The sequence below is a fragment of the Rhinichthys klamathensis genome, unplaced genomic scaffold, assembly GCF_029890125.1.
Source record: "Rhinichthys klamathensis goyatoka isolate OS25496 unplaced genomic scaffold, OSU_Roscu_1.1 h1tg000004l_1, whole genome shotgun sequence".
Lineage (NCBI taxonomy): Eukaryota > Metazoa > Chordata > Actinopteri > Cypriniformes > Leuciscidae > Rhinichthys > Rhinichthys klamathensis.
Genome location: NW_026606557.1, coordinates 93,434 through 120,131, shown reverse-complemented (window position 1 = coordinate 120,131; position 26,698 = coordinate 93,434). Strand labels below are relative to the sequence as shown.

The window sequence follows — 26,698 nt, the reverse complement described above, 5'->3', positions numbered from 1 at the left end:
AATGGTTACTGAGTTCTGACTAGCCCTGTGTCAAAATTAAGTGTTATAATTCTGTTTGCAAATTTGAAGTAAAACACCTTGTCAATGCCATTGTCATTTGTAGTATTATTCTTGATGTTACCTAAATCAATAAAGAAAAAATGCTTTTTTTTGAAGATGGGGAGCAATATAAACTATATTATGCCATCTTTATTTAATTTATCAGGGGTAGCATATTCTAATAGACTAATTATGATTTTTGACGATCAGCCAGTGTCCTGACGGCATGGCCAACAGCAAAGTTGCACAGATTTATGGGCAGGGAAATGGACAACGCTTGTGGAACACGCACATGCGCAGAACCCGGTAGCATAAATCGACAGAACACCGAAAAAAGTAATTTGGACAACCTTACTGATAAAAATCTACAAGAAGTAGGCCCTACTAGTGGCAACATTTTTTCTTCATTTGTTGTAAACTGTATAAATTGTTTGCAAAAAGTGTGGTCCTCTCTCGATGGTGATTGTCTAAATGCATGAAATCTCCCGCTGGCCCATCACCAAAAGTGACGTTATGTCATATTTTTAATAAATTACCACTTGTGCATTATTTAACAATGTGCACCCTAGATGCCAATTGCAATCTTATGATATTCAAACATTAACTCACGAGATATTATAGACTTTTTCAGCCTAAAATGCATTATTAAATTGTGCAATTGACAAAAAATGCAACAGTGCCATCATGTGATGAAATAACAAAACAGCAAGACATATTGAATCACTCCACTGAAGAGAACAAATAGGAAATATTTTTTTCCTCTATATTAGTATAACAGTATTAACAATGCAACATACAGGAATACATATAGTCTATGCTTACAACGCATAAAAATACAAACTGCAAATAGGAAAGATGAAAAAGAGAAGATTTGATGGTTACTTTCTAGAGGGGAGGTTAAAACTATGTAAAAGTGTTTTGCCTCAAGGAGGTCATTGAACAGTGGTCATATTTCTAGAATATTTTCACACTTCCTTTTAGTTTGATTTACAAAAGAGCCTTTTACAAATTTGGACATAGACATCATATCAACAAAGCTAAAGTAGCCTAGTGTTTTTTAATAGTACAAACTTCTCAGCTGACATAACTTACAAATTTAAGCTCATTAATATCTTCGAATAAATATCCATTAGATTACCGTCCTTTTAAATTTCTATGTAAAATTAAATTTTACAGCAACACTTTTAATGAAGGCTGGAGCATGTAGGCCTGTACACACTCCAGTTGGTGGCGCTAATGCACCTCTCAGCTAGTTTGCCAACCGACAATAAAAATGAAGAAGGAGTCGAAGTTTGAGAGAAAAAAAAAAAAATCAAGGCTGACGGCGATGGGCTTATCGACGACGTTGTGCACTGACGGAGTACCCTATCCACATCCACACACGTAGCTGTCACACGACAGTCTACTTTGTTAGGTTATCTGTGGCACTGCCCACTCGCCATATCAGTGCGGAGAACTACAGAGAGCACGCAGATCAACGTCATCACGTTCAGGGGAGGAACTCACGGAGCCGAACTGTCAACAGTGAAACCGAAAGCGTTCATATCGGATGACCAGACTCCATTTCGGCCAAATCAAAATCTAACAATGTCTTCACGTGTGACGGTAAGTTCATTAAAACGTTTCACAGTTATAATATTAATGAGTAATATCAATTGTTTAGACGCCTTTTGCGGCTAAACAATTTAAACACCTAAAATGTGTTCGCTTCGCTTCTCTCCTGACAGACAGCGACTATCACGGCAGAAACTATAATGGCGGCACACCTGATGAGAAGCGCAGGGCGTTTAAGACAAACTCACAGATAGGCTACAGCACACGACTCCGACTCTACTCATGTAGTCCAAAAAAAGTTAGGCAAATATAATCCTATAGGGAAAAGTTAGTGGTAAACGAGTTTAAGCTAAAACGAAAGCAAAAACAAACTTAGGCCTATTAGCCTAACGTTACTGAAAATGTCTGTACACACTCATCCGTATCAAAGTGACGTCGGTATATAAATTAATAACGATTTGGGCCAGATTTAGTATTTTAATGGCAAATGAGTGGCGTCTCAAGCAGTGGCGTATCCAGGACAAAGCTAGTGTGGGTGGGGTGGCCATGGCATATCGAAGTTTAATGCGTATATGTACGCAGCCGACTATGGTTCGAATCCCGGTCCTAGTTTGCTGCATGTCACATCCTCTCTCTCTCCCATGATTTCCTGTCTCATAACTGTCAAATAAAGATGATTGACTATCCTGTTAAAAACAGTACTAACCACCTATCACAATCCTCAAGTATCTCTGGTTATTTTAACATGTCTATTTTTAATCAGTAATTATGGGCAGGATAGGGTAAACATTTTCTAAGAGCTATTTTCTTGTAGTGGATTAACTTGCCTCTTCACAAGTTAGATTAGAGTAGCAAAATTAAACCGCTCTTAACTCATCCTATATAGAATAATATGCATCAGTCATAAGCTCATCATCTGTGTCACCTGTATATTAAAAAGTATATCTGTAAAAGCAAAAGAAAAACTAAGCTTGTAAGAAAAAAACATAAATATTTGTTGTTCTTTACATGCTTAGTATATGTTATTATTTAGCTTAGATATAATTTGTTAGAGAGACTGGAATTTGAATTTCTTAGTTTGTTCTTTGCCAGGTGTGTTTTTATTTAACCACAAGAGGGGACTTAAACTAGTAAAGCAAACATGGGTAACAATACAGGTAACACAGAGGATGGCCTGATGACTGAATAATATCATTAGGATGCCTTGTGATGTATGAAAATGTGCAAAAAGTGGTTTTCAACTAAGACAGTATTCATATCCAAGGCCCCGATGAAGGTATAAATTTAAACATTGGCTTTGATTCAGCACACATTAATAAGTTAATTTAAGTGAAGATGAGCTAATTGATACAAACAAAAACAGCCCTTAAATAACAGAGCAAATAAGTCACAGCTTGTTCTTGTGTTATAACTTAAATCTAGACTGTCACACTATATTTCACACATGGGTTGGCCAAAAATATAACATTAGCTCTATTGAACACACACATCTGCAAAACACACCCTCAAGTCTTCAGTCCAGAAAATAGCATTCCATGGCGGTGTAACGAGTGGAAATAAGGTGTGGCCCCTTTAAGAGCTGCGCGCGCGCCCTCTTCAACTGTCTGCACTCTTAACTTGGTTTGCAGGCTGCTAAGCTAGCTTGTACAGTGTAGTTCGACTTTTTTAGTTTTCCTACACATTCAGAGGGAACTACGATATAACTAAACATTAAATTACCATACCTCTCAATCTACAGATTCCAGCGTTTTTATCGTTGTTGTATTGTTGCTGTTGTAACTGTGACCGACCGTCCTCCTGTTTCACGGAGCAGCAGCAGCCAGCGCGCTCATCTCATTGTCACATGACCTGCATGGCCAAACGTCCGCTGAGCAGAAATCAGCTCTCACAGCCTCAGTACGACCATTACGGTGTTAGTTAAAAATGTAAAACTGGCCCTAAATCAGTTGATCAGCTGTCATCATTGATAGACAGCATTTCTCTTGTTTCTTGTGTTGACGAACTTGACCAACTAGGCCTACCTATCAGATCTGGGGTGGCCAATGAGCTTTCAGGCCACCCCCTAGAATCGCCACTGGTCTCAAGATTATGAGCACATGAGCTCAACAACTCTGTGCCAAAAACTTTGTAAGCTTAGTGTTTGCCAACGAATGAAGCCAGAGCCAGCCCTAGACCTTTGGGGGCCCTAAGCAAAATTTGGTTGGAGGCCCCTTTGACCGTTTTAAGGCCTAAAGAAAAGCAATGACTACCTTATAACTATACCATACTATATATATATATATATTATGTATATACTATGTTTGATGTCTAACAGGAAAATTATGATACCACTGAGCTGAATTGCAGTGCAAGACACACATACACACTGATTAACTTGCTGAATAAAAAGACAGATAAAGTGATTATCACTGAACAAAGATACATTTTTATTGACACCAGAGTTTAAGAGTCACTAACTACAGCACATATATATATATATATATATATATATATATATATATATATATATATATATATATATATATATATAATTTAAATTAAATAGAGCAAATAGAATAACATTTAAATATAATATTATATAAAATAATAAATAGATTTTTCAAATAAACAAAATTAACAATAACATCTAAAACACCACAAAGAAGATCAATAGTAACAATATTAAGAATAAGGTAACATTTCAATATAACTATTAAAATCCAATCCAAATAAAGAAAATAATTATACATAAAGTTAGACTTATTTTTTAAAATGCAGAAGGTTATCATTTTACAGCCCCTTTATACTCACCAACAGCTGGAGCTTTGCTTACTGGCAGCATATAACGTTACTTTAATAGTGCTCCTAAGGGGACATAAGGAGTAAACTAATGTTAGCCCTTTAGTGTAGAATCCAAACTGGGTTTATATTGTTCTGTTAAATGCTTTAACAGTAACACCACAGCAAATGGTATAGGCCTAATACTAAACCAATTTTATGCAGCATGTTATTAGCATGTAAGTTAAACAACTGTAGAAAATTAATACAAGCACGATTTAGGCTAATGTTAAAATAAGACTTTTAGTGCAGATTATCCATATTACAGAAATCGGAAAATTTAGCCTACAGGCTTACGTACCTTTATCTTCTTACTTCTTCTCTTCTTCCAGGCTCTTTTTTGTCGTTTTTCTTGGCCAGAAATATATTTTCGTTTCTTGTCAGACATCGTCGATTCGTCGGAGTCGCTAACTGACTGACCAAGTGACAACAAGTGACATCATAGGGGCAGTCGGGATCAAGACGCGCGCGCGCCTTCGCGGGGAGCTCCCGGCTGATTTGCCATAATACAGAACTAAATAAATAACAACTCTGTGCTTATCATGATGCCTGATAAAGAGCGCTGTAGGTCCATTTTTATTTATTTATTTATTTTATGTTACTTTTGTTGTGCGATTCCCCCCCCCCCCCCCCCCCCCCCACCCCCCACTAGCTAGCAGTGACTCTAGGGGGCCCTCTGCTGGCCACGGGGCCCTTTGCAATTGCAACGGTCGCTTAGTGGCTCGGCCGGCTCTGAATGAGGCTATAGTTCACCCAAAAATGAAAAATAGCCCATGATTTACTAACGTTAACCCTGAAGCCATCCTAGGTGTATAATATGACATTCTTCTTTCAGACTCATACTAAGTTATATTAAAAATATGTCCTGGCTCTTCCAAGCTTGATAATGTAAGTGAATGGCTGTTTGACTTTGGAAGTACATTAAATAGCGTATCTATTCATGATTAAAGTGCTCGCCAGTCGCCACGGATCTGTGGGGGTTAATAAAGGTCTTCTGAAGTGAAGTGATGCATTCGTATAAGAAAAAATATCCATATTTAAAACTTAACTAGCTAAAATAACTAGCTTCCTATAATTAGGGTTACCCACTTCCCCTTGGAGGGGACTGCCCTCAGACGCGGGCAAAACCCCCGCCCTCATCGAAGTCTCCTAACAAATCAGCCTGGTAGGCTTGCAGCAGAGACATGGTATGTAGACATGCTGCAGCCTGACCAGCTGTTGAATACAGCGTCTCTTCCACCTTAGGAATCACCCCATAACTGTGCTCTTTGTAGCCTAATACCGAAGAACAGTGTTTCACTCGTGGCAGAAGAAACCGCAGTGCATGCTTCCAAACCTTGAGAAAAGGCACTGAATCTAGCAGGTGAAGGCAGAGATAAGGCAAGGCCCATCTCTAACCCCTCTGCTAAATCCATTTGCGATCCCCATGGCCTGAATCGCCACGGTGCTCGGCAGCAGCAATGAGGAAGCTGGTTGTTCTGTTATCTAAAAAGTAGAGGGTGGGCATAGATTAATTTTTTTAATCTAGATTAATCTAGATTAATATTGAAATTAATCTAGATTAATCTAGATTAAAATGGCTCATTTGAATTCTCCCGAAGGCATTCAGAATATGTGTGCTACCAAATAATGACTAAAAGTAAGTCTTTGAGAATAGTTTGCCTCGCGTAGGGATGTGCATTTCTGCCAAAAATGCCATTCGACAATCGAGGAGCAAAAGTCGAATATCTTAAAAACAAAACAAAAAAAACGCAATGACAGAAAGGGAGGCCAATTTCATCTTTAGCGATTTGTCATCAAACAAGCTGTTTATTAATTGAACAAGTAACATGTTTTCGTCCTTTTTTTTAACATAGTAGGCTAATTGGAAGAAGAAGAAAAAACAATAGGCACGATAGTCCGTTTTTCCATCGCCAATGCTCGTTAGATCAAAAAATAATGTCATCATATGTCATAATGATTTTTTGTGAACCTGCCTTGTTACTGCAATAGCCTCATTTTTAAACAAATTAGTTTCAATCAATGTAAACTATTCTTGTGATAATGCCACTGCGCAATACACACACATATACCACGGGATAGCGGGTGTTCATTTCATAAACTGTGGACAATGGTAGCTTATTTAACCTGTTAACCTGTGCGCCGACGCTCTGAAGCGTTTTTTTTTTGTAGCCTATAAATTAATGTATGACCAAAAACCGGATAATGTCATACTTTTTATTAGTGCTATCGTGGCGTAATAATCTGTTTGGTTGTAAAATGTATTACCTGAATGAAATGAAATCGAATGTATCGTCCTGTGGAATCATTCATTCCCAGACAGCTTACGAAGATGTTCAACTAATAAAGATCTATATCGCTGGCAAAAATATGATGCATTTGTAGATTTGCTTTCACTAGACTAGACTGTAGATCGGCCACTTCATCCAACGCTCTTGATGCTCTTAAATCTTCCTGTTTCGACTCCGAGTGTGAATTGAAAGCGCTTCAGACGATTCAGTACGCGAGGAACTGAACAGATCAACTGATTCGCGAACCGATTTAGACAGATCATCTGACAACTTGTTTGATGAAGTCTTTGAACAGAATCGACTCAATAGAGTGATTCATTTGTAAATGAGCATCACTCATGCCCATACAAAGGACACAGCGTGCTTGGAATAAACTAATTTAACAACGTATTGCATTAAAATAAAGTAACGAGAGGAACGTCGCCCAACGTAACAAAGTAAAAGTACACCTTGTGTCCCTGACAGGAAAATACCCTACTGCGCGATCTGTGACAGTAGGCGCGGCGTCATACTACACATTAGAATTGCGCGAAAATATAACGATATTCGAAAAAGCTATTTATGATCCCAACCCAACTTTGATTAACGGCGATATTTTTTTTATCGCCCGATAAGAGTCTCACGTTAACGCAGCACGTTAACGCCGATAACGGCCCAGCACTACAAAAAAGATAAATAAACTACATAAATCAATGTATACGAATTCAGAAAACAAGCAAGAATAAAAAAAAAAAACAAGTAAAAAATGTAGTTTGAGAATAGAAAGTTGAAGTTGGTCTGCAGTATCATTTAGGATGTGGATAATAATTCAACTTCATAATAATAAAATGTTTTGGTAAAGCACAAATGAGATCCGCCACACCACTAGTCAAATATCCTAAAGGAATGTACTAAGAAATTAATATTATAAAATAGATAGTTCTGGTCCTTGGTTATGATGGGCTGAGCTGTGTACAAAGAATTGTAAAATATTCTATAAACACACACCTGTGAGCTCATTATCCCAGTATTATTGCGCCGATAGTGGGCGTTCCTGTTTTGTGTCATCATAAAAACGTCCCTTAACTGGCCTAAAATCACTGGAAACCACAGCTTCTTGGTCCCCAAAACACACAGCGTCGGCACCGCAGGGGCCCGGCCACTTCCGTCACTGTGCACCCTCACTTCTGGTCACCAGCTTGAACTGAAACTTAATTGTGTCAAAATTCAGTGTATGTTATTTGTTTCCACATACAGGCCTGAAACGCTGTCTCTTATTTGGGAAGAAGAGAAGTAGAAGTCTGCCTATAAAATGAGTGTGCATGAGGAGAAAGAGGAGGAGGCTTCTGTTCACACTCAGAGAGCAGCATCTCCAGGATTCAGTTATGTGTCCATGAAGAGTAACATCTCCATGCCTCTGCCCCCTGATCTCAGTGATGGACCATCTCCAGGATTCAGCTGTGTGTCCATGAAGAGTAACATCTCCATGATTATTCCCCCTGAACTCAATGATGGACCATATCCAGGATCCAGCTGTGTGTCCATGAAGAGTAACGTCTCCATGATTATTCCCCCTGAACTCAGTGATGGACCATCTCCAGGATCCAGCTGTGTGTCCATGAAGAGTAACGTCTCCATGATTATTCCCCCTGAACTCAGTGATGGACCATCTCCAGGATCCAGCTGTGTGTCCATGAAGAGTAACGTCTCCATGATTATTCCCCCTGAACTCAATGATGGACCATATCCAGGATCCAGCTGTGTGTCCATGAAGAGTAACGTCTCCATGATTATTCCCCCTGAACTCAGTGATGGACCATCTCCAGGATCCAGCTGTGTGTCCATGAAGAGTAACGTCTCCATGATTATTCCCCCTGAACTCAATGATGGACCATCTCCAGGATCCAGCTGTGTGTCCATGAAGAGTAACGTCTCCATGATTATTCCCCCTGAACTCAATGATGGACCATATCCAGGATCCAGCTGTGTGTCCATGAAGAGTAACGTCTCCATGATTATTCCCCCTGAACTCAGTGATGGACCATATCCAGGATCCAGCTGTGTGTCCATGAAGAGTAACGTCTCCATGATTATTCCCCCTGAACTCAGTGATGGACCATCTCCAGGATTCAGCTGTGTGTCCATGAAGAGTAACGTCTCCATGATTATTCCCCCTGAACTCAGTGATGGACCATCTCCAGGATTCAGCTGTGTGTCCATGAAGAGTAACAACTCCATGATTATTCCCCCTGATCTCAATGATGACCATGCTGGAACCTCTGGCCCTGTGTGAGTATCATGATGTCTTTTAACATAATTCACTCACTGATGTTCTTTTCTCTGAATATTAATATGTTAATAATAGGGCTGTCAAGTGATCCGATTAATTAATCACAAATCCAATTTGGCTGAGAAATGACCCCAAAAAGATTATTTAAAGTAATCAAAAACAGTTGAAAAGCAATGGCACACCGCGTGTGACACCCTGATGAATGCTCATTAGCCGCAAGGGGTTGGTGTGCCGTTGCTTGTCATCTGTTTTTAAAATACCCATAAAACCATAAAAGAATAAAGGCTTTTTATATTTTTTTGAAAACAATTTATTTAAGTGACTTGGATTGTTTTTTATGAGATAAGAAAATAAGTTAAAATACAGCAGATAAAAACAAAGGAAAACATGTTGAGGCTGTTAAGACAACTGAACAGCTTTATCATGGCAGTGAATGGCTGTTTCTGTTTTGAAGTCTATAAAAGTGCTCCACATGGCTCCGGGGGGTCAATAAAGCCCTTCTGAAGCGAAACCATGCGTCTTCTATGATGGATAGATGCACTTTTATGGACTTCAAAACAGAAACGCCATTCACTGCTATTATAAAGCTTGGAAGAGCCAGGACATTTTTTATATAACTCAGATTGTATTCGTCTTGAAGAAGAATGTCATTTACTAGAATGACTTGAGAGTGAGTAAATCATGGGCTGATTTTCATTTTTGGGTGAACTATCCCTTTAAATTGGGAAGGAGTGAGGGATGAACTCAGTGTACAGTCGAGTTAACAGACAACATGTGTGGGTTAATACTTTTAGTAATGCTAATCCTTCAATGGAATGCAAGAAGCCTGATCGCAATTAATAATTGTCCCGATAGAGAAAACCAGGTTGGAGTGGGATAAATGCCACTGAACATTTGACGTAAACATTGCTTGTAAACTATTGGATAAAACTAAAAGGACATGAAGATCGTCATCCAACTAAAAGAACACTGCAAGATAACTGTGAAAGGGAGAGAGCACAGAGGTTAAGGTTTGGAGATACGGCAGCTAGAGACTTGGGAGTGGACTTTCAAACCTGTCAAGTCAAAACAGCAAACAACAGTACAGATTTGGTAGCTGAATTTTATAGATGTATAGACTATAAATATAAAGATTATGTTCAGATGTATAGGCTCCAGAAACAGGAAGGACTTTGTCTGCAATTGCCATTTTTAATCAAAGAGGCGAGGTAAGCAGACGAACCACAACTGATCTGAGTGTGTATCGCGGTTGACTAATGCGCTAATATGATTGGGGAAAATAAAATAAAAAAAGCTTTAATTGGAGGTGATTCAGTGTCAGCTCTGTACAGTTTCATGATGGGTATGTCCAATTGTTATCAGGAGTTACTGTATACAATATTGACAATATACACAAGAATCAGGCAAAAATGCTATGAGATTCAACTGATTTGGATTGCTGCTAATATTGGCATTGTGGGTAATGAGAGAGTAGACAAATTAGCCAAACAAGCTGTTAAAAAGGTCAAGAGAACATTGAAACACATATTAAGTTGTCAAAGTCTCAAAGGAAAGAGTATAGTTTGAAAAGAAGCCATTAGAGAATGGCAACATCAGTGGGACAGAGACTAAAGAGAGACTTTTGTATTCAAAATAAAGCTGGTGCTGTGAAGAATAGGCGAGGGAATAGAAAAGGAGAAATAGTTATGACCAGATTAAGGATAGGTCACAGTCATTTAAATGGCACGCTATACACAATAAGTAAGCACCCAACTGGTTTTTGTGGCTGTTGTCAAGTTACAGAATCTATAGAGTATGTGCTTATGAGTTGCAGACAATATGAAGAACAGAGGAAAAGATGATGGAAGAATTAGGAAAAGTTAAGGAATAACAGGGAGAGAAATGAAGGAAATGCTAGAAAGTGGTGAGAATGAACAAAGCAGAAGAAGCATTTGCAGTTTTTTAACTACACTCTAAAACAATGCAGGTTTGAAGAACCAAATTTGGGTCAAATATGGACAAACCCAACCGTTGGGTTAAACTTATTAATTAAAATTTTAACCCAACGTCTGGGTTTGTCCATATTTGACCCAAATAAGGGTTGAAACAACACAGCATTTTTTTCAGAGGAATGATGAAAAGAAGTTCATGTAATGGACTAAACACTTTTATATAAAAACTTAATCTGACAGTAGGTGGCGGCAAGTCACTGTCTAAATGAGTGAGTCATCGAGTTATGAATGGCTCACTGAATCATTGGCCGTTTCTCAATACCAAGTACGCAAATTTCAGACTTGAGTCTTTGGTAGTTCGGACTTGACAAGTTCGACTCAGGAGAACGAACTCCCGAGGACGCAAGTCCGAAAATTCTGCAAATGGAACAGCGGCGTTCCTGATAGCGTCACTCAGCTCACTCTGCTACCCCGGTTATCTCTTTATGTATATTTAGGCTACAATAAAACTAAATATGTTATAAAACACCACTCTGCCTCTCTTCATTTTCAATAAAAAAAAATCTTAAACATATTAATGGCCACACAAATGTGGTTCAGGCAACGCAATTGATTATCTTCACTGCATACATTTATAACAACACTAAAAATAAAACACAACCCTATTTGTTTTTTATTTTAAAAATATGATACATAAAAAAACATTATAATATTGATCATTAAAACTGACATTTAGCAAAAACAGACAAGGTTGTGTCATTTTATTTTATTATATATGTACTTATAGTGAAGAGAATGTAGGCAACATGTATAATAAAATAAATGTATAACATATTTTATATGTTTTAAATATATAAAATAAAATGTCACAACCCTTTTTGTTAAATGTCAGTTTTAATGATCAATAATAGCCATTATAAAAGTATAATAGCCTAAAAGGTATAAGAAGCTAAAAAAGAAGAAATAAAGCAAACGATTCAGTCAAACATAAGTCAGCTCTCTATAAGCTACAACGTTAAAGTTAAAGTTAAATAGACCAAATTTATGAAGTTATGAAACTAAAGTTATGGGAGATAGTGTTGTTTCACCATGTTTACATTTTGAGAGTTTCACTTGTGCTGAAAGTTCATGCTATGTATGCGCCCTGCTTTACCCAGATAATCACCTTGTGAACTCACTAGTAACAGCCTCACAGATCGTCCAGGCAGACGCGGATGACAATAATCTGTGTCTGCTTCATTAAATTAACATGTATTAGTTTATACTTAATATATAATATTTGAAAGAGAAAACAGAGGTTTCATTAACAGTATTGCATTAAAAGCAATTAGGATAACTTGGGCAACTGGGTATTTTTTCTCCCTGCTGTAACTCTTCTATTCAGTTTATAATGAGCATGCGTACTGGCTCAGTTTAGTTTTCTTACATTTCATGTGTATTTGTTTGAAGTGTGTCTTACTGTTGACAAAACCTCTGTTTTCTTTACATGTAACACAAGTACTTCTCTATAAACCAGTATTGGTGTTAATTAGGGGTGGGAATCTTTGGTCACCTCACGATCCGATCCGATTCCGATTCTGGGAGTCACGATCCGATTCCAGAACGATTCTTTATGTACCCCCCCCCTTATTAATTCATTAGTTTACATAAGTAATTAAGTACTTTTTAAAAAATAATTACAAATTAATTTGTTTTTGTTAAAACAGTTGTATGTTAAGAATTTTAAACTAATATAACAAATAATAAAGAGGAGCATAGAAAAATATAACAAACAACAAACAAAAAGAGCTTTCAGTAGCCTATAGATTATCTGAACGTTTTCCATTCAAGAACTGTGAGTGATTTTTCTTCATCTTTACTATTGTATTTTACTATGACATCATAGACTGCGGGAGATCTATTAAGCTGCATTCACGCACGCATCTCTTTTTAAATAAAAGAAGTAATGCGGTGTGTCCTGTCCGTTTAATCCCTTAAGACATAACTGGCTGTGTTTACATTAATTTTGCACAAGTACATTAAACCACTACACGGAGTCGCACAGCCGCATGCGCGAGCAGTCTCACAAGCAAAGCGCGCGTCAGCATTTGAAATTGAAAGCAGCCTTCTGTTAGTGAGGTTCATATTTTAAATATATAAGTCCACTCCATTCCAAACCACATAAATGATGACTTCGTAGAGCATTTGTAAGGAAAATACCGACGTGCGAGACAGCACACTTCAAGTGTAACATCAAAGAAAGCGCGCGTCTCTCACAGCGTATCCTGCAATGAAGCCTGTGAATGTCCTTGTAATTCGCTTCAACCTTTCCGAACTTTATGAAAGATTATTTTACGGAAGGTTCGAGTGGTGTATGTGTGTGAGGAATTGGAAGCAAGCAGAATACGGGTGTTTCTAAACCAAACTCAACGTCATCGCACATCTGGTTAAAAACTAAGCTCAGAATCGATTCTGGAATTCTCAGAATCGATCCAGAATCGTTGGAGAGAGAATCGCGATGCATCGATGGATTGATTTTTTTCTCCCACCCCTAGTGTTAATTTATTGGAGCACACAGATAATCTGCAAATAAACAATCTGAAATATTCTCTCTTCCTCTCAGTATCGTCAGCAGGAAGAGAAAGAGAGCAGCATCTCCTCTACAGCCCCCTGATCTCAGTGATGAAGCAGCACCCTTTCACCATCTGTGAGTATATTCATGTAGAGTCAAACATTCAACACAAGAACAAAGTGTACACACAAACAACAAGAGGGAAATTATTATATTTTTATGTTATTTCAGCAATGAAGTTCTTTAAACAGAACAAATGATAAACTGAAATACAACAGAAACTGAAATCGTTATGTAAAGAAAGAGTCGGTACGGATGTTATTAAATAGCTTCTCTGTCATTCCTCTTTTATATGTCTATATGACACTGTATTTTTGTCACATGGGTTTTCTGCATTAGCGTTATATGGACAGTAATCATATTATAGTCTATTAATCAAACACTTCTTTCTAAATGTGTTTGTGGTATGATTTCAAATAGGATCATTTAATATTAGAGACATTTAAATATATTCTCACTTTTGTTTTTGTCTTTCTGTTTATCATAATGTTTTTTTCAGTGGTGGAAGAGCTGACCAGATCAGGGATTCCCACCAGCCAGTACATGATGATCTTCAGAGGGTCAAAGACCGGCACAAAACCAGCATGAAGAACAGATATGAGAGGGTTTTTGAAGGAATCAAACTACAAGAGAATCAGACCCTCCTGAACAGGATTTACACACAGCTGTACATCATAGAGGGAGAGAGTGAAGGAGTGAATGAAGAACATGAGGTGCTACAGATGGAGAAAAGTTACAAGACCCTCCAAGACACTCCGATCCACTGCAATGACATCTTTGATCCTTCACCTGAACCTGGATATGAGGAGATAAGAAGAGAGAAGAAAGACAAAATCAAGACTGTTCTTACTAAAGGCATCGCTGGAATCGGAAAAACCGTCTCTGTGCAGAAGTTCATTCTGGACTGGGCCGAGGGAAAAGCCAATCAGGATGTAGATTTCATGTTTGTGCTTCCATTTAGAGAGCTGAACTTGATTAAAGATCATCAGTACAGTCTTCACAGACTTCTGCTTGACTTTCATCCTGAACTTCGAGATCTGGACTCAGAGATGTATGATGAATGTACAGTTGTGTTCATCTTTGATGGTCTGGATGAAAGCAGAATTACACTGATGTTTTCAGACAGTGAGAACATTTCAGATGTGACTGAGACTTCATCTGTGGGTGTGTTGATGTCAAACCTCATGAAAGGAGATCTGCTTCCCTCTGCTCTCATCTGGATCACCACCAGACCAGCAGCAGCCAATCAGATCCCCTCAAACTACATCAACCGTGTGACGGAAATTCAGGGATTCAATGACCCTCAGAAGGAGGAATATTTCAGGAAGAGAATCAGTGATGAGCATCAAGCCAGCAGAATCATCTCACACATCAGAAAAGCAAGAAGCCTCCACATCATGTGCCACATACCCGTCTTCTGCTGGATCTCATCCATTGTGCTTCAAAACATCCTGAAACAAGATCTCAGTGCAGAAATCCCTCAAACTCTGACTGAAATGTACATACACTTCCTCCTCATTCAAACTCATATGAGGAACCAGAAGTATGAAGAGAGAGATCCAGAGAAACCCCTGCAGTCCAACAGAGAAGTGATTGTGAAACTTGCTGAACTGGCTTTCAATCAGCTGATGAAGGGCAATGTGATGTTCTATGAGGAGGACCTGATTGAGAGCGGCATAGACGTCACTGACGCCTCAGTGTATTCTGGGATTTGCACTGAGATCTTTAGGGAGGAATCTGTGATTTATCACAGGAAGGTTTACAGCTTTGTACATCTGAGCTTTCAGGAGTTTTTTGCAGCACTGTATGTGTTTTCCTGCTATTTACACAAGAACAGTGAAGTTATGAACATGTTTCTCACAGGAAAGTCCAGAACTAAGTGTGAGGATGTTCCTCTAGAAGAGCTCCTGAAGGAAGCAATGAATAAAGCCTTGAAGAGTGAAAATGGACACCTGGATCTTTTCCTTCGATTCCTTCATGGCATCTCACTGGAGTCCAACCAGAGACTCTTACAGGATGTGCTGATTCACACAGAGAACAACCCAGAGGACATCGAGAAAATAATCCAAAACCTCAAACGAGGTCAAAAAAACAATGTCAGTCCTGAAAGATGGATGAATCTGTCACACTGCTTGATTGAGATGAAGGATCATTCTGTTGTTAAAGAAATGCAGGCATTTTTAAACTCTAAAACAAAAAGAAAAAATCTTTCTCTTGCGCAATGCTCAACATTGGCAAACATGATCCTCATGTCAGAGGAGGTGATGGATGAGTTAGACTTCATGAAGAACATCAAATCAAAAGAGGGTAGGATGAGACTGCTACCTGCTGTGAGGAACTGCAGAAAAGCTCTGTGAGTGTGAAAATATAAACATAATTATAAATATAATTTGACAGAAGTTGTGATGGAGGTTTGATGAGTTTTATGAGGGTTTGTGTTCACAAACACTTTTTTTTTAATAGTTTTTTACTTGGTGAACATAACCAACCTACCAGTAAAACTAGGCCAACTCTAAGGCAGGTGTTGATGTCATTTTAGTCAATAGAATTGGTTTATGTTATAAAGTACTTCATCACATATATATATATATATAGCTCCAGTCTTGGAGGACAAGTGTCCTGCTGAGTTTAGGACACTGGCCCTCCAAATATCCTCACACATGCAAATTATCGGATGTTCTTTTAGGCTGCGTTCACACTGCAGGGGCTTAATGCTCTGTTCACATTTCCAATTAAATGCGACATTTTGTGATCTCCTGTGTGAACGTGAGCGTGAAATGACCCAGAAGTGACCCGCATGCGCAGAAGAGTACTCGACGGTCAACGACGTCACTTGTTGTTTGCGGAAGTAGCTAAACATGGATGTCAACAGTGGAGCTCGTTTAGTAATATTAAAGTTATTTTCCCAACAGAGCCAGCACAATTACAATCTTCTCATTCCCGCCTACTTCAACGCAGAATTATGACGTTTGTCGCATATCAATGACGTGCGGGTCGGATACATGTGACCTGGCCGTTCAGATTGAAGTCGCATTTCAAAAGATCGGATACATATCGGATTTGGACCACATACCCAAGTGGCCTGGGTCGCATTTGAAAAGATCGGATCTGTGTCGTTCAGACTGTCATGAAAAGATCAGATACAGGTCGCATAGGGGCAAAAAAATCGGAATAGGGTCGTTTCAGCCTGCAGTGTGAACGTAGCCTAATTCAGATTTACTTGCAAATTACAGACAGGTGTGTTTAATTAGAGTTGGAATTTAAGTCTGCATGACATCAGCCCTCCAGGACTGGAGTTGAAGATCCCTGATGTACATAATGTACTTTTAATTAAGTAAAATCTTTGTTTTAATTTTGACCAGATAGTGAATGTAAAAATAACATGATATTTTATGGTGAATTTGGTTAACTAAGTCAGTGCTTCTCAAACCTGTCCTGGGTCCCCCAACACTGCACCTGTTTGATGTCTCCCTTGTCAAACACACCCGATTTGACTCAGTAGTTCATTAGTAGAGACTTTAAGAATTGAATTGAGTGTGATGAGAGATACATCCAAAATGTGTGATGATGGGGAATAATATATTGCATTAATATATTACGATATATTGAATAATGTTGAATAATGTAATGTACATGTTGAAAACACACTGTAAAACCCAACAAGTTAAGCTAACTCATTTCATTTGAGGAAACCGATTACATCAATTAATTTAAGTTTATAAAAAACAATAGTTATGAGTACTCTGAACTTATTTTATTTGAGTTCACTAAAACAATAATATTTCTTAAAACACAATTAAACTTTACACTGCATTTAATACTGTATATAGCTGAAACTTCACTTTGAGTAAAAACAGTGAAATGACTAACTTTAAATGAACTAAGAGCACTTGCAGTTACTGCTAGCTCACAATATCACACACAAAGTCAAATCCAATGAGTTAAGCTAACTCATTACATTTGAGGAAACCGATTGCCTCAATTCATTTAAGTTTATAAAAAACAATAGTTATGAGTACTCTGAAATTATTTCAGTTGAGTTCACTAAAAGTAGATATTGCAGTCAATACATTAAGTGATTAATTAAGTGATTAATTAAGTGATTGTTGAGCATTAATGATGAACACCTGCTGTTAACATCACTGAAGGAAAGAGAAACACAAGAACTACAACTGACTTCCAACCACAACATTAGATGAAATCAACTGAAGATAGAATAATTTGAAATCTCTCACGATCTCAGAGGAGGATTGAACAACTCCACAAACAGCATTACCAGCTTATTATTACTTATTACTAACCAGTTTGACTTTTACCATGCGTCTACAGAAGTTATTATTGTGAATGAACAGAGGTTTAGATGAAGATGATTTATCGAGTTTCATTTAAAGACACCATGATAGTGGTCAGTGTTTGCATTAGTTGGGCTCTTGAGCCTTGACTTTATAACACCGGTTTTTCCTCTGGCTGCTGTAACTGAGTGTTTATATAACACATTTGTTATTGCACAAAAGCCAAAAGAAAATTTTGTTTTGATGATGATTTATGGAATGATGAATCAACATTTGGTGTCTTGATTCTCTGATCTTTTCTAGAGAGTACTCTCTGATAAACAGGTGATATATAACTTGTATTAATAATTATAAAATAACTGTGATTCTGCTGCAAGGCCCTTTCAATCAGATTTTAAAAACCTCTATGGTATCATGTTGACTTATACAGACATCAAGAATCAGCATATGAATCTCAACAATGGTCACCATTAAAAAATGATTAATGCTGCAATGCATGCTGGGAGCCATGGATAAGGTTTGCATTATGGTAGTACCCAGCATGCATTGCAGTATGAATAGTTTTTTTTTAATGGTCACCATTGTTGAGATTCATATGCTGATTCTTGATATCTGTGTTAGTTTTGGTAATGAATCACATTTTCTTTAAAATTCTTCATACTATCTGAAATTCATAACATTGCTAGTTCTTATGTTGTAGAATCTATTTTCAAATACAACTAATAATATAATCAGAGATTAGACTCTGAATGAGATCAGTGTATCAAGTCATTAAGTGATGATTGTCATCATCAAACCTTGACCATCATCACCCGATCATACTTTTCCTTGACTTTTGGGCCATAGCAAATGTTTTATAAACACTCAATTCCAGCAGCCAAAGAAAGACTTGTACTCAAACGTCAAGGGTCAAGAGCCCAACTAAAGCAAACGCTGATCTCCATCATGGTGACCTTAAAACTTGTATTTCTTGTGTTTCTCTTTCCTTCAGTGATTCTGCTTGTTAACAGCAGGTGTTAATCACTAATGAACAATCATCACTTAATTGATGATTAATTAACTTAACTATACAATTATTATTCAATTATCATTCTGGGATCTAGAAATGTTCTATAACTCATTCAGTTTGAGTTCTGTTTCAGTCATTCAAAACACTTAGAGTTTCAGTATTATTTGAGTGCAGTGACCTCAATTTAATTGAGTAAATAGTACTGTTAGGTTTTACAGTGCATGTAAAGTCTATTTGGTCAAACAAAAATTAGTTGAGTTCAAAATACTCAAAATTCCCATTCAAATAGTTGCCTCAATTCTTTTTAGTTAAACCAGGCAATATTTTTTAGTTTGGAAACCTGTTGCCTTAAATTTATCTTCAATTCTCTTAAGTTATTTCTAACACATTCTCAAGCAAAATATTGCCTTGGTTTATCTAAAAAAATAATTGGGGCAACTATTTGAATGAGTATTTTGTGTTTGACCATTTAGACTTAAGTAATACCAACAGAACTTTTCTTGTAAACTCAACCCAAATACTTTGTGTAGCAGAAACATAGCTCAAGAGAAAATAACACATGAATACACAATAGTGCAATAATAAATATATTGTCACATATTTTTCAATATATTAAAAGTGACAATTCCTTATGTATTAATCATTATATTTTAATATTCTAATGCAATATATTATTCTGTATATTTTCTAATATATTTAAACCATTTAATATATTGATCATGAATATAAGTAAATATATATGTTTTTGCATAAGGGGACATCAGCACAACAGCATGTGTTTTAACCAGAGTCCTTGTTGTTTTCAGATTGGCAGGCTGTAATCTCACAGATCAGCACTGTGAAGCTTTGGCTTCAGCTCTACAATCATCAAACTCCCCCCTGAGAGAGCTGGACCTGAGTAACAATGACCTGCAGGATTCAGGAGTAAAGCTGCTCTCTACTGGACTAAAGAGTCCAAACTGTCAACTGAACATACTGAGGTTTGTGTTTCACACTGATGATAATTAGTACAGACCCCCGTCAAGCATGTTTGAGGCAAAAAGTAAAACATTTTTTTTTAAAATATTCTGCACTGTTTTATAATTTTATTAACATATTTTCGTGACAAATGACCCTTCTCTAATCCCTGTCTGTTAAATTTTACTGACCAGTCCTACTTTAACCACTGTTGCTTTTTTTTTTTTTTTTTTTACTAAATTTATGAATCATCTTCGTGTTTGGATAATTTTAAATACAAACAGAAATAATCCAAAAATATGCTTTTTTTTTTTTTTGGGTCACCCAAATAGTGACATGGTTTCTAGAAATACAAGTTTTTGCCCCTTTTCCAAATATTTAAGACATTAATGCTGTAGATTTGTGTCACCTTCATTTCTGTGACATCCACCAGCTAGAGTTCTCCATGATCTCCACCAGAGGACATTATTTCTGACTCTTTAGCTTCTCCATCATGAACTACATCTCCCATAACCCATTGCCCAGACTCATTATGGTTTGATTACTTCTAACTGTCTATCATTTGCTTGTATACGTTTGTCTATTTAAGCTCTGAGCTTATACCCACTCTTTTCGAACTTTTGTTAGTGTTAAAACTGCAGTTCTAAGTACTTGTATTTTCGACCAATGCATATTGGTGTCCAAGATTTGCACCTCGCATTCTGCCCCGCAGTGCGGGTATACATATATGGAAGCAGATGCAAAAGAGGAAGAACGGGTGTGACACTGCAAATTCCCATGCAAATAGTTGCCTACATTTTTTTTTGTTACACCAAGGCGATATTTTTTAGTTTGGAAACCTGTTGCTTTACATTTCTCAATTATTTCTTACACATTCTCAAGCAAAATATTGCCTAATTTTGTCTAAAAAATAATTGGGGCGACTATTTAAAATGAGTATTTTGTGTTAGACCAGTTAGAATTGAAGCTGCCGTCAGCAAATTTTTTTTTATCATATTCAGTGAAATAGACACTATAATCCGACATAACAACCTAAAAAAGTGGTTTTAGAAAAAAACCCGAGCTTCTAACTCCACCTGGAGCGTGTTATTTGTTTTGCAAAAATCCACAGCTCCCGGATCATCGGGTCCAATCAGCGCAGGGGGGTGTGAGATCTGACTGTCAATCACAGATCGGGCACACGCCACCCCTCACGCACGTTACAATCACATGCACACGCCTGAAGTTTGCGGAAGTTCGCGTAGTAACGAAGAGTGATGGCGTAAAATCAAGTAAGCTCATTTAGAGTATAAATGACGTTAGCAATTTCAATCTATCAGTAGATTAGCCAGGACAGCATACCTCCAAATAATCCATGGTGTTGATGGATGCTGATGAGACGGGCGCGTTCACTGAAAATCTGGTGCACACGCACTGACGAGCATGAACTCGGTGGGAGGGTATTCGTTGATAGTGGGGGAAGGGACATGAGAGTTGTAAACATTCAAAATTTTGCCTAAGTCCACTCAATCTGCCCGACTTGCCGACTGCAGCTTTAAGTAATACCAACAGAACTTTCCTCGTAAACTCAACCCAATTATTTTGTATAGCAGAAACATAACTCAAGAGAAAATAACACATGAATACACATTAGTGCAATAATAAATATATTGTCACATATTTTTCAATATATGAAAAGTGACAATTCCTTATGTATTATTCATTGTATTTTAATATTCTAATACAATATATTATTCTGTATATTTTCAATATATTAACACCATTTAATATATTGATCATAAATATATGGAACTATATTTTCTTTGCATAAGGGGACATCAGCACAACAGCATGCGTTTTAACTAGAGTCCTTGCTGTTTTCAGAATGGCAAGCTGTAATCTCACAGATCAGCACTGTGAAGCTTTTGCTTCAGCTCTACAATCATCAAACTCCCCCCTGAGAGAGCTGGACCTGAGTAACAATGACCTGCAGGATTTAGGAGTGAAGCTGCTCTCTACTGGACTAAAGAGTCCAAACTGTCAACTGAACATACTGAGGTTTGTGTTTCACACTGATGATAATTAGTACAGACCCCCGTCAAGCATGTTTGAGGCAAAAAGTAAAACATTTTTTTTTTAAATATTCTGCACTGTTTTATAATTTTATTAACATATTTTCGTGACAAATGACCCTTCTCTAATCCCTGTCTGTTAAATTTTACTGACCAGTCCTACTTTAACCACTGTTGCTTTTTTTTTTTTTTTTTTTACTAAATTTATGAATCATCTTCGTGTTTGGATACTTTTAAATACAAACAGAAATAATCCAAAAATATGCTTTTTTTTTTTTTTTGGGTCACCCAAATAGTGACATGGTTTCTAGAAATACAAGTTTTTGCCCCTTTTCCAAATATTTAAGACATTAATGCTGTAGATTTGTGTCACCTTCATTTCTGTGACATCCACCAGCTAGAGTTCTCCATGATCTCCACCAGAGGACATTATTTCTGACTCTTTAGCTTCTCCATCATGAACTACATCTCCCATAACCCATTGCCCAGACTCATTATGGTTTGATTACTTCTAACTGTCTATCATTTGCTTGTATACGTTTGTCTATTTAAGCTCTGAGCTTATACCCACTCTTTTCGAACTTTTGTTAGTGTTAAAACTGCAGTTCTAAGTACTTGTATTTTCGACCAATGCATATTGGTGTCCAAGATTTGCACCTCGCATTCTGCCCCGCAGTGCGGGTATACATATATGGAAGCAGATGCAAAAGAGGAAGAACGGGTGTGACACTGCAAATTCCCATGCAAATAGTTGCCTACATTTTTTTTTGTTACACCAAGGCGATATTTTTTAGTTTGGAAACCTGTTGCTTTACATTTCTCAATTATTTCTTACACATTCTCAAGCAAAATATTGCCTAATTTTGTCTAAAAAATAATTGGGGCGACTATTTAAAATGAGTATTTTGTGTTAGACCAGTTAGAATTGAAGCTGCCGTCAGCAAATTTTTTTTTATCATATTCAGTGAAATAGACACTATAATCCGACATAACAACCTAAAAAAGTGGTTTTAGAAAAAAACCCGAGCTTCTAACTCCACCTGGAGCGTGTTATTTGTTTTGCAAAAATCCACAGCTCCCAGATCATCGGGTCCAATCAGCGCAGGGGGGTGTGAGATCTGACTGTCAATCACAGATCGGGCACACGCCACCCCTCACGCACGTTACAATCACATGCACACGCCTGAAGTTTGCGGAAGTTCGCGTAGTAACGAAGAGTGATGGCGTAAAATCAAGTAAGCTCATTTAGAGTATAAATGACGTTAGCAATTTCAATCTATCAGTAGATTAGCCAGGACAGCATACCTCCAAATAATCCATGGTGTTGATGGATGCTGATGAGACGGGCGCGTTCACTGAAAATCTGGTGCACACGCACTGACGAGCATGAACTCGGTGGGAGGGTATTCGTTGATAGTGGGGGAAGGGACATGAGAGTTGTAAACATTCAAAATTTTGCCTAAGTCCACTCAATCTGCCCGACTTGCCGACTGCAGCTTTAAGTAATACCAACAGAACTTTCCTCGTAAACTCAACCCAATTATTTTGTATAGCAGAAACATAACTCAAGAGAAAATAACACATGAATACACATTAGTGCAATAATAAATATATTGTCACATATTTTTCAATATATGAAAAGTGACAATTCCTTATGTATTATTCATTGTATTTTAATATTCTAATACAATATATTATTCTGTATATTTTCAATATATTAACACCATTTAATATATTGATCATAAATATATGGAACTATATTTTCTTTGCATAAGGGGACATCAGCACAACAGCATGCGTTTTAACTAGAGTCCTTGCTGTTTTCAGAATGGCAAGCTGTAATCTCACAGATCAGCACTGTGAAGCTTTTGCTTCAGCTCTACAATCATCAAACTCCCCCCTGAGAGAGCTGGACCTGAGTAACAATGACCTGCAGGATTTAGGAGTGAAGCTGCTCTCTACTGGACTAAAGAGTCCAAACTGTCAACTGAACATACTGAGGTTTGTGTTTCACACTGATGATAATTAGTACAGGCCCCCGCCAAGCAAGTTTAAGAAGAAAACATTTTGGGAAAGAGAAAATTGTTCTGTTTTTTCCTTCATAAGCCTACCACAAATCTAACTGCTCTCTTGGAAATGTGTATACAGTGTTGTCTAAAATTTTGGGGCAAAAAGTAAAAATGTTTATATTCTGCACCGTTTTATCATTTTATTGACATATTTTCATGACAAATGACCCTTCTCTAAGCCCTGTCTCTTAAATTTTACTGACCAGTCCTACATTAACCACTGTTGCTGTTTTTTTCTGACGTTTTTTTTTTTTTTTTTACTAAATTTATGAATCATCTTCGTGTTTGGATCCTTTTAAAAACAGAAATAATCCAAAAATATGCTAATTTGTTTTTGTTGGGTCACCCAAATAGTGACACAATGTTTCTAGAAATACAAGTTTTTCCCCCTTTTCCAAATCTTTAAGACATTAATGCTGTAGATTTGTGTCACCTTCATTTCTGTGACATCCACCAGCTAGAGTTCCCTTTCGAAAGGGACGCACTGCGTCGAATGACGCTTTGGGGAACGCCTCAGGCGTGACAGGTGTCTGAAATCACAATCAAATCACGTCAAACACATTGCCCGGCGGCAGCCCGTGAATCATTAATCTGAATGATTAACATGTGACCTGGAAGTATAAATGGGTGCCTTGCAAACAGGACAACATCCTTTTTGTCTTCAGGGACTGTTTTCTCTGTAACCGCTTTGAAAATCAGGTAATTATGAAATGCTTTCAGAAGTGTGCAGACCCGTGCTCAAGATATCTGAAGCCGGGTGACACACACGAACTGTGTGTTTTTCTGTCTAGGAAGGAAGAGCGGGCACAGGCAGTTCTCCAGGGAACTGCCTGTACAAATTGTGAGCAGTTTTCTTTGTGAACGCTCCGCCCTCGCCTGTCCCTCTTCTCGAGCGTCTGGATGTCAGGTTCCCAGATGAAGCCCGCCGATCGCCTTGAGAGGGGTGTAATCCTTGTAAATAGTGACTGCCACTAATTTTAATTTTAATTAGTGTAGAGAATCTATTAAAAAAAATTAAGGGGATTGGGCACTTTGTGTTCACAATTATTTGTTTTGAATAATTGTTCAGTTCTTTGACAAAGACAAGGTAACAAAACATTCGAGACTTTACTTAAAACATTTGAGGCTTCAGCCCCGTTTGTCCACCCCTAGCGCAGCCCCTGGGTGAGGCTATATTTTTACTGTACATCTCTAATAATGAAGCACTCTAACATAAACACTTGTTGTTGTAGGTTATCTGGCTGTATGGTGACAGAGGAAGGTTGTGCTGCTCTGGCGTCAGCTCTGAGTTCAAACCCTTCACACCTGAGAGAGCTGGACCTGAGCTACAATCACTCAGGAGATTCAGGAGTGAAGCTGCTCTCTGATGCACTCAAACATCTGGACAAACTCAAGTATGTAGAACAGTAACAGTCATCATGTCTGATGTGTGTGTGTGTGTGAGTGTTAAATTTGAGAAAGACTGAGTTTTCCATTAGAGCCTTTTTTTGTGGTTGTCATGAGATGATACTTTAGTTCTCTAACTATCTATCCTCTTAATGCATACCACAAATAATGTTCAGAAATATTACAACTCACAATTATCATTCATAATAAATTAACAGGTACAATAATGGATATAGAGAATGGATTGCCCATGATGAACATAATAATAATAATAATAATAATAATAATAATATGATTATATGCTTTAGTCATAGAGAATTTTTTTATTCCACCTGCTCCATAAAAAATATCATACATTATTAGGAAACTGATATGACTGAAGTTATCATCACTGATTGAACATATTTGTCACAATGAGCAAATTTTCAAAAATGTGTTACTGTTATGTTCATATTCTCTATTAAAAAAACATTTTCAAAAATGTATGATTTGCTGGAATCAGACAAAAAAATTACTGAGCTACACCTGTTTGAAGTCAATAAAGTCAATATTGAGAAAAATTGAGTTAGTTTTCTGAAAGTTCCAAAACAAAATCACCTAGCAACCATACCTTGAAATCCCTGGTAATACCACCAAACTTTGCACACACCAAGTCATAAATTCAACTTTTTTTTTTTCCATGATACCACAATTATTTGATTAACATTGAGACAGACAGCCTATATATTAACACGAACTGTACTGAACGGATGTAATATAATGTTACACATCAGATGTTTTGTAGTTAACCAAATCAAATCAAATTTTGCCTGTAGCTCATAATTAGTCTGTGTGCATTCCGACTCAATTTTCTAGTGCGGGGAAAACATTGCTGAGGCCTAGACTAGAGTTTAAACTTCAGAATGTCAAGATCTATGTTGGTCAAACCTTATGTTGAGCTTGAAGGACTAGTTCACGTTAAAATGAAAATTAGCCCATGATTTAGTCAAGTCAACTTCATTCATATAGCGCTTCTATCAAACAGAGATTGTTTTGGCTTTACAGCAGCTCTAGAATAAAGTTATTGTCCAGCTAAAGTTAGTTTTTGGATTGATTGATTGATTGATTCACTTCCGTTGCAAAGACCATTAGTTATTTCGGTTTGCGTACCAACCCCGAAGTGATAAAATAAAATAAAATAAAATTCTGTATCAAAATTTATAGGCAAGACAAGTAGTTTATTTAGGCATGGTTTGTAGGGAATTACAAACCTGCGCAGATATATTCAACTGCACATAACTATAGAATCAATTCCTAATGCGCATGTGAATGCCGTCAGCGTTTATCACAGGCTCGCGTTTAAAGTCTGTTTAGAGAGAACGGTGTCGTCTTAGCGGCCCCTAATTTAATAACAAATGATCATTTCACCGGAAGTGAATCAAC

The 26,698-nt window shown here is 37.4% G+C and overlaps 1 protein-coding gene across 1 annotated transcript in view; it reads left to right on the top strand.

Moving 5' to 3' along the window:
• Window positions 1-1,609: 1,609 nt before the first annotated feature.
• LOC130085066 (NACHT, LRR and PYD domains-containing protein 12-like) overlaps window positions 1,610-26,698 on the top strand; it is a 36,406-nt gene continuing 11,317 nt past the window's right edge. The window contains exons 1-8 of the mRNA XM_056250628.1: window positions 1,610-1,644; window positions 7,938-8,969; window positions 13,504-13,587; window positions 14,012-15,865; window positions 19,620-19,793; window positions 21,634-21,807; window positions 23,649-23,822; window positions 25,123-25,284. Of these exons, the coding sequence (XP_056106603.1) occupies window positions 7,993-8,969; window positions 13,504-13,587; window positions 14,012-15,865; window positions 19,620-19,793; window positions 21,634-21,807; window positions 23,649-23,822; window positions 25,123-25,284 (3,599 nt within the window). The 5' untranslated portion in view covers window positions 1,610-1,644; window positions 7,938-7,992. The remainder of the gene's footprint in view (window positions 1,645-7,937; window positions 8,970-13,503; window positions 13,588-14,011; window positions 15,866-19,619; window positions 19,794-21,633; window positions 21,808-23,648; window positions 23,823-25,122; window positions 25,285-26,698) is intronic.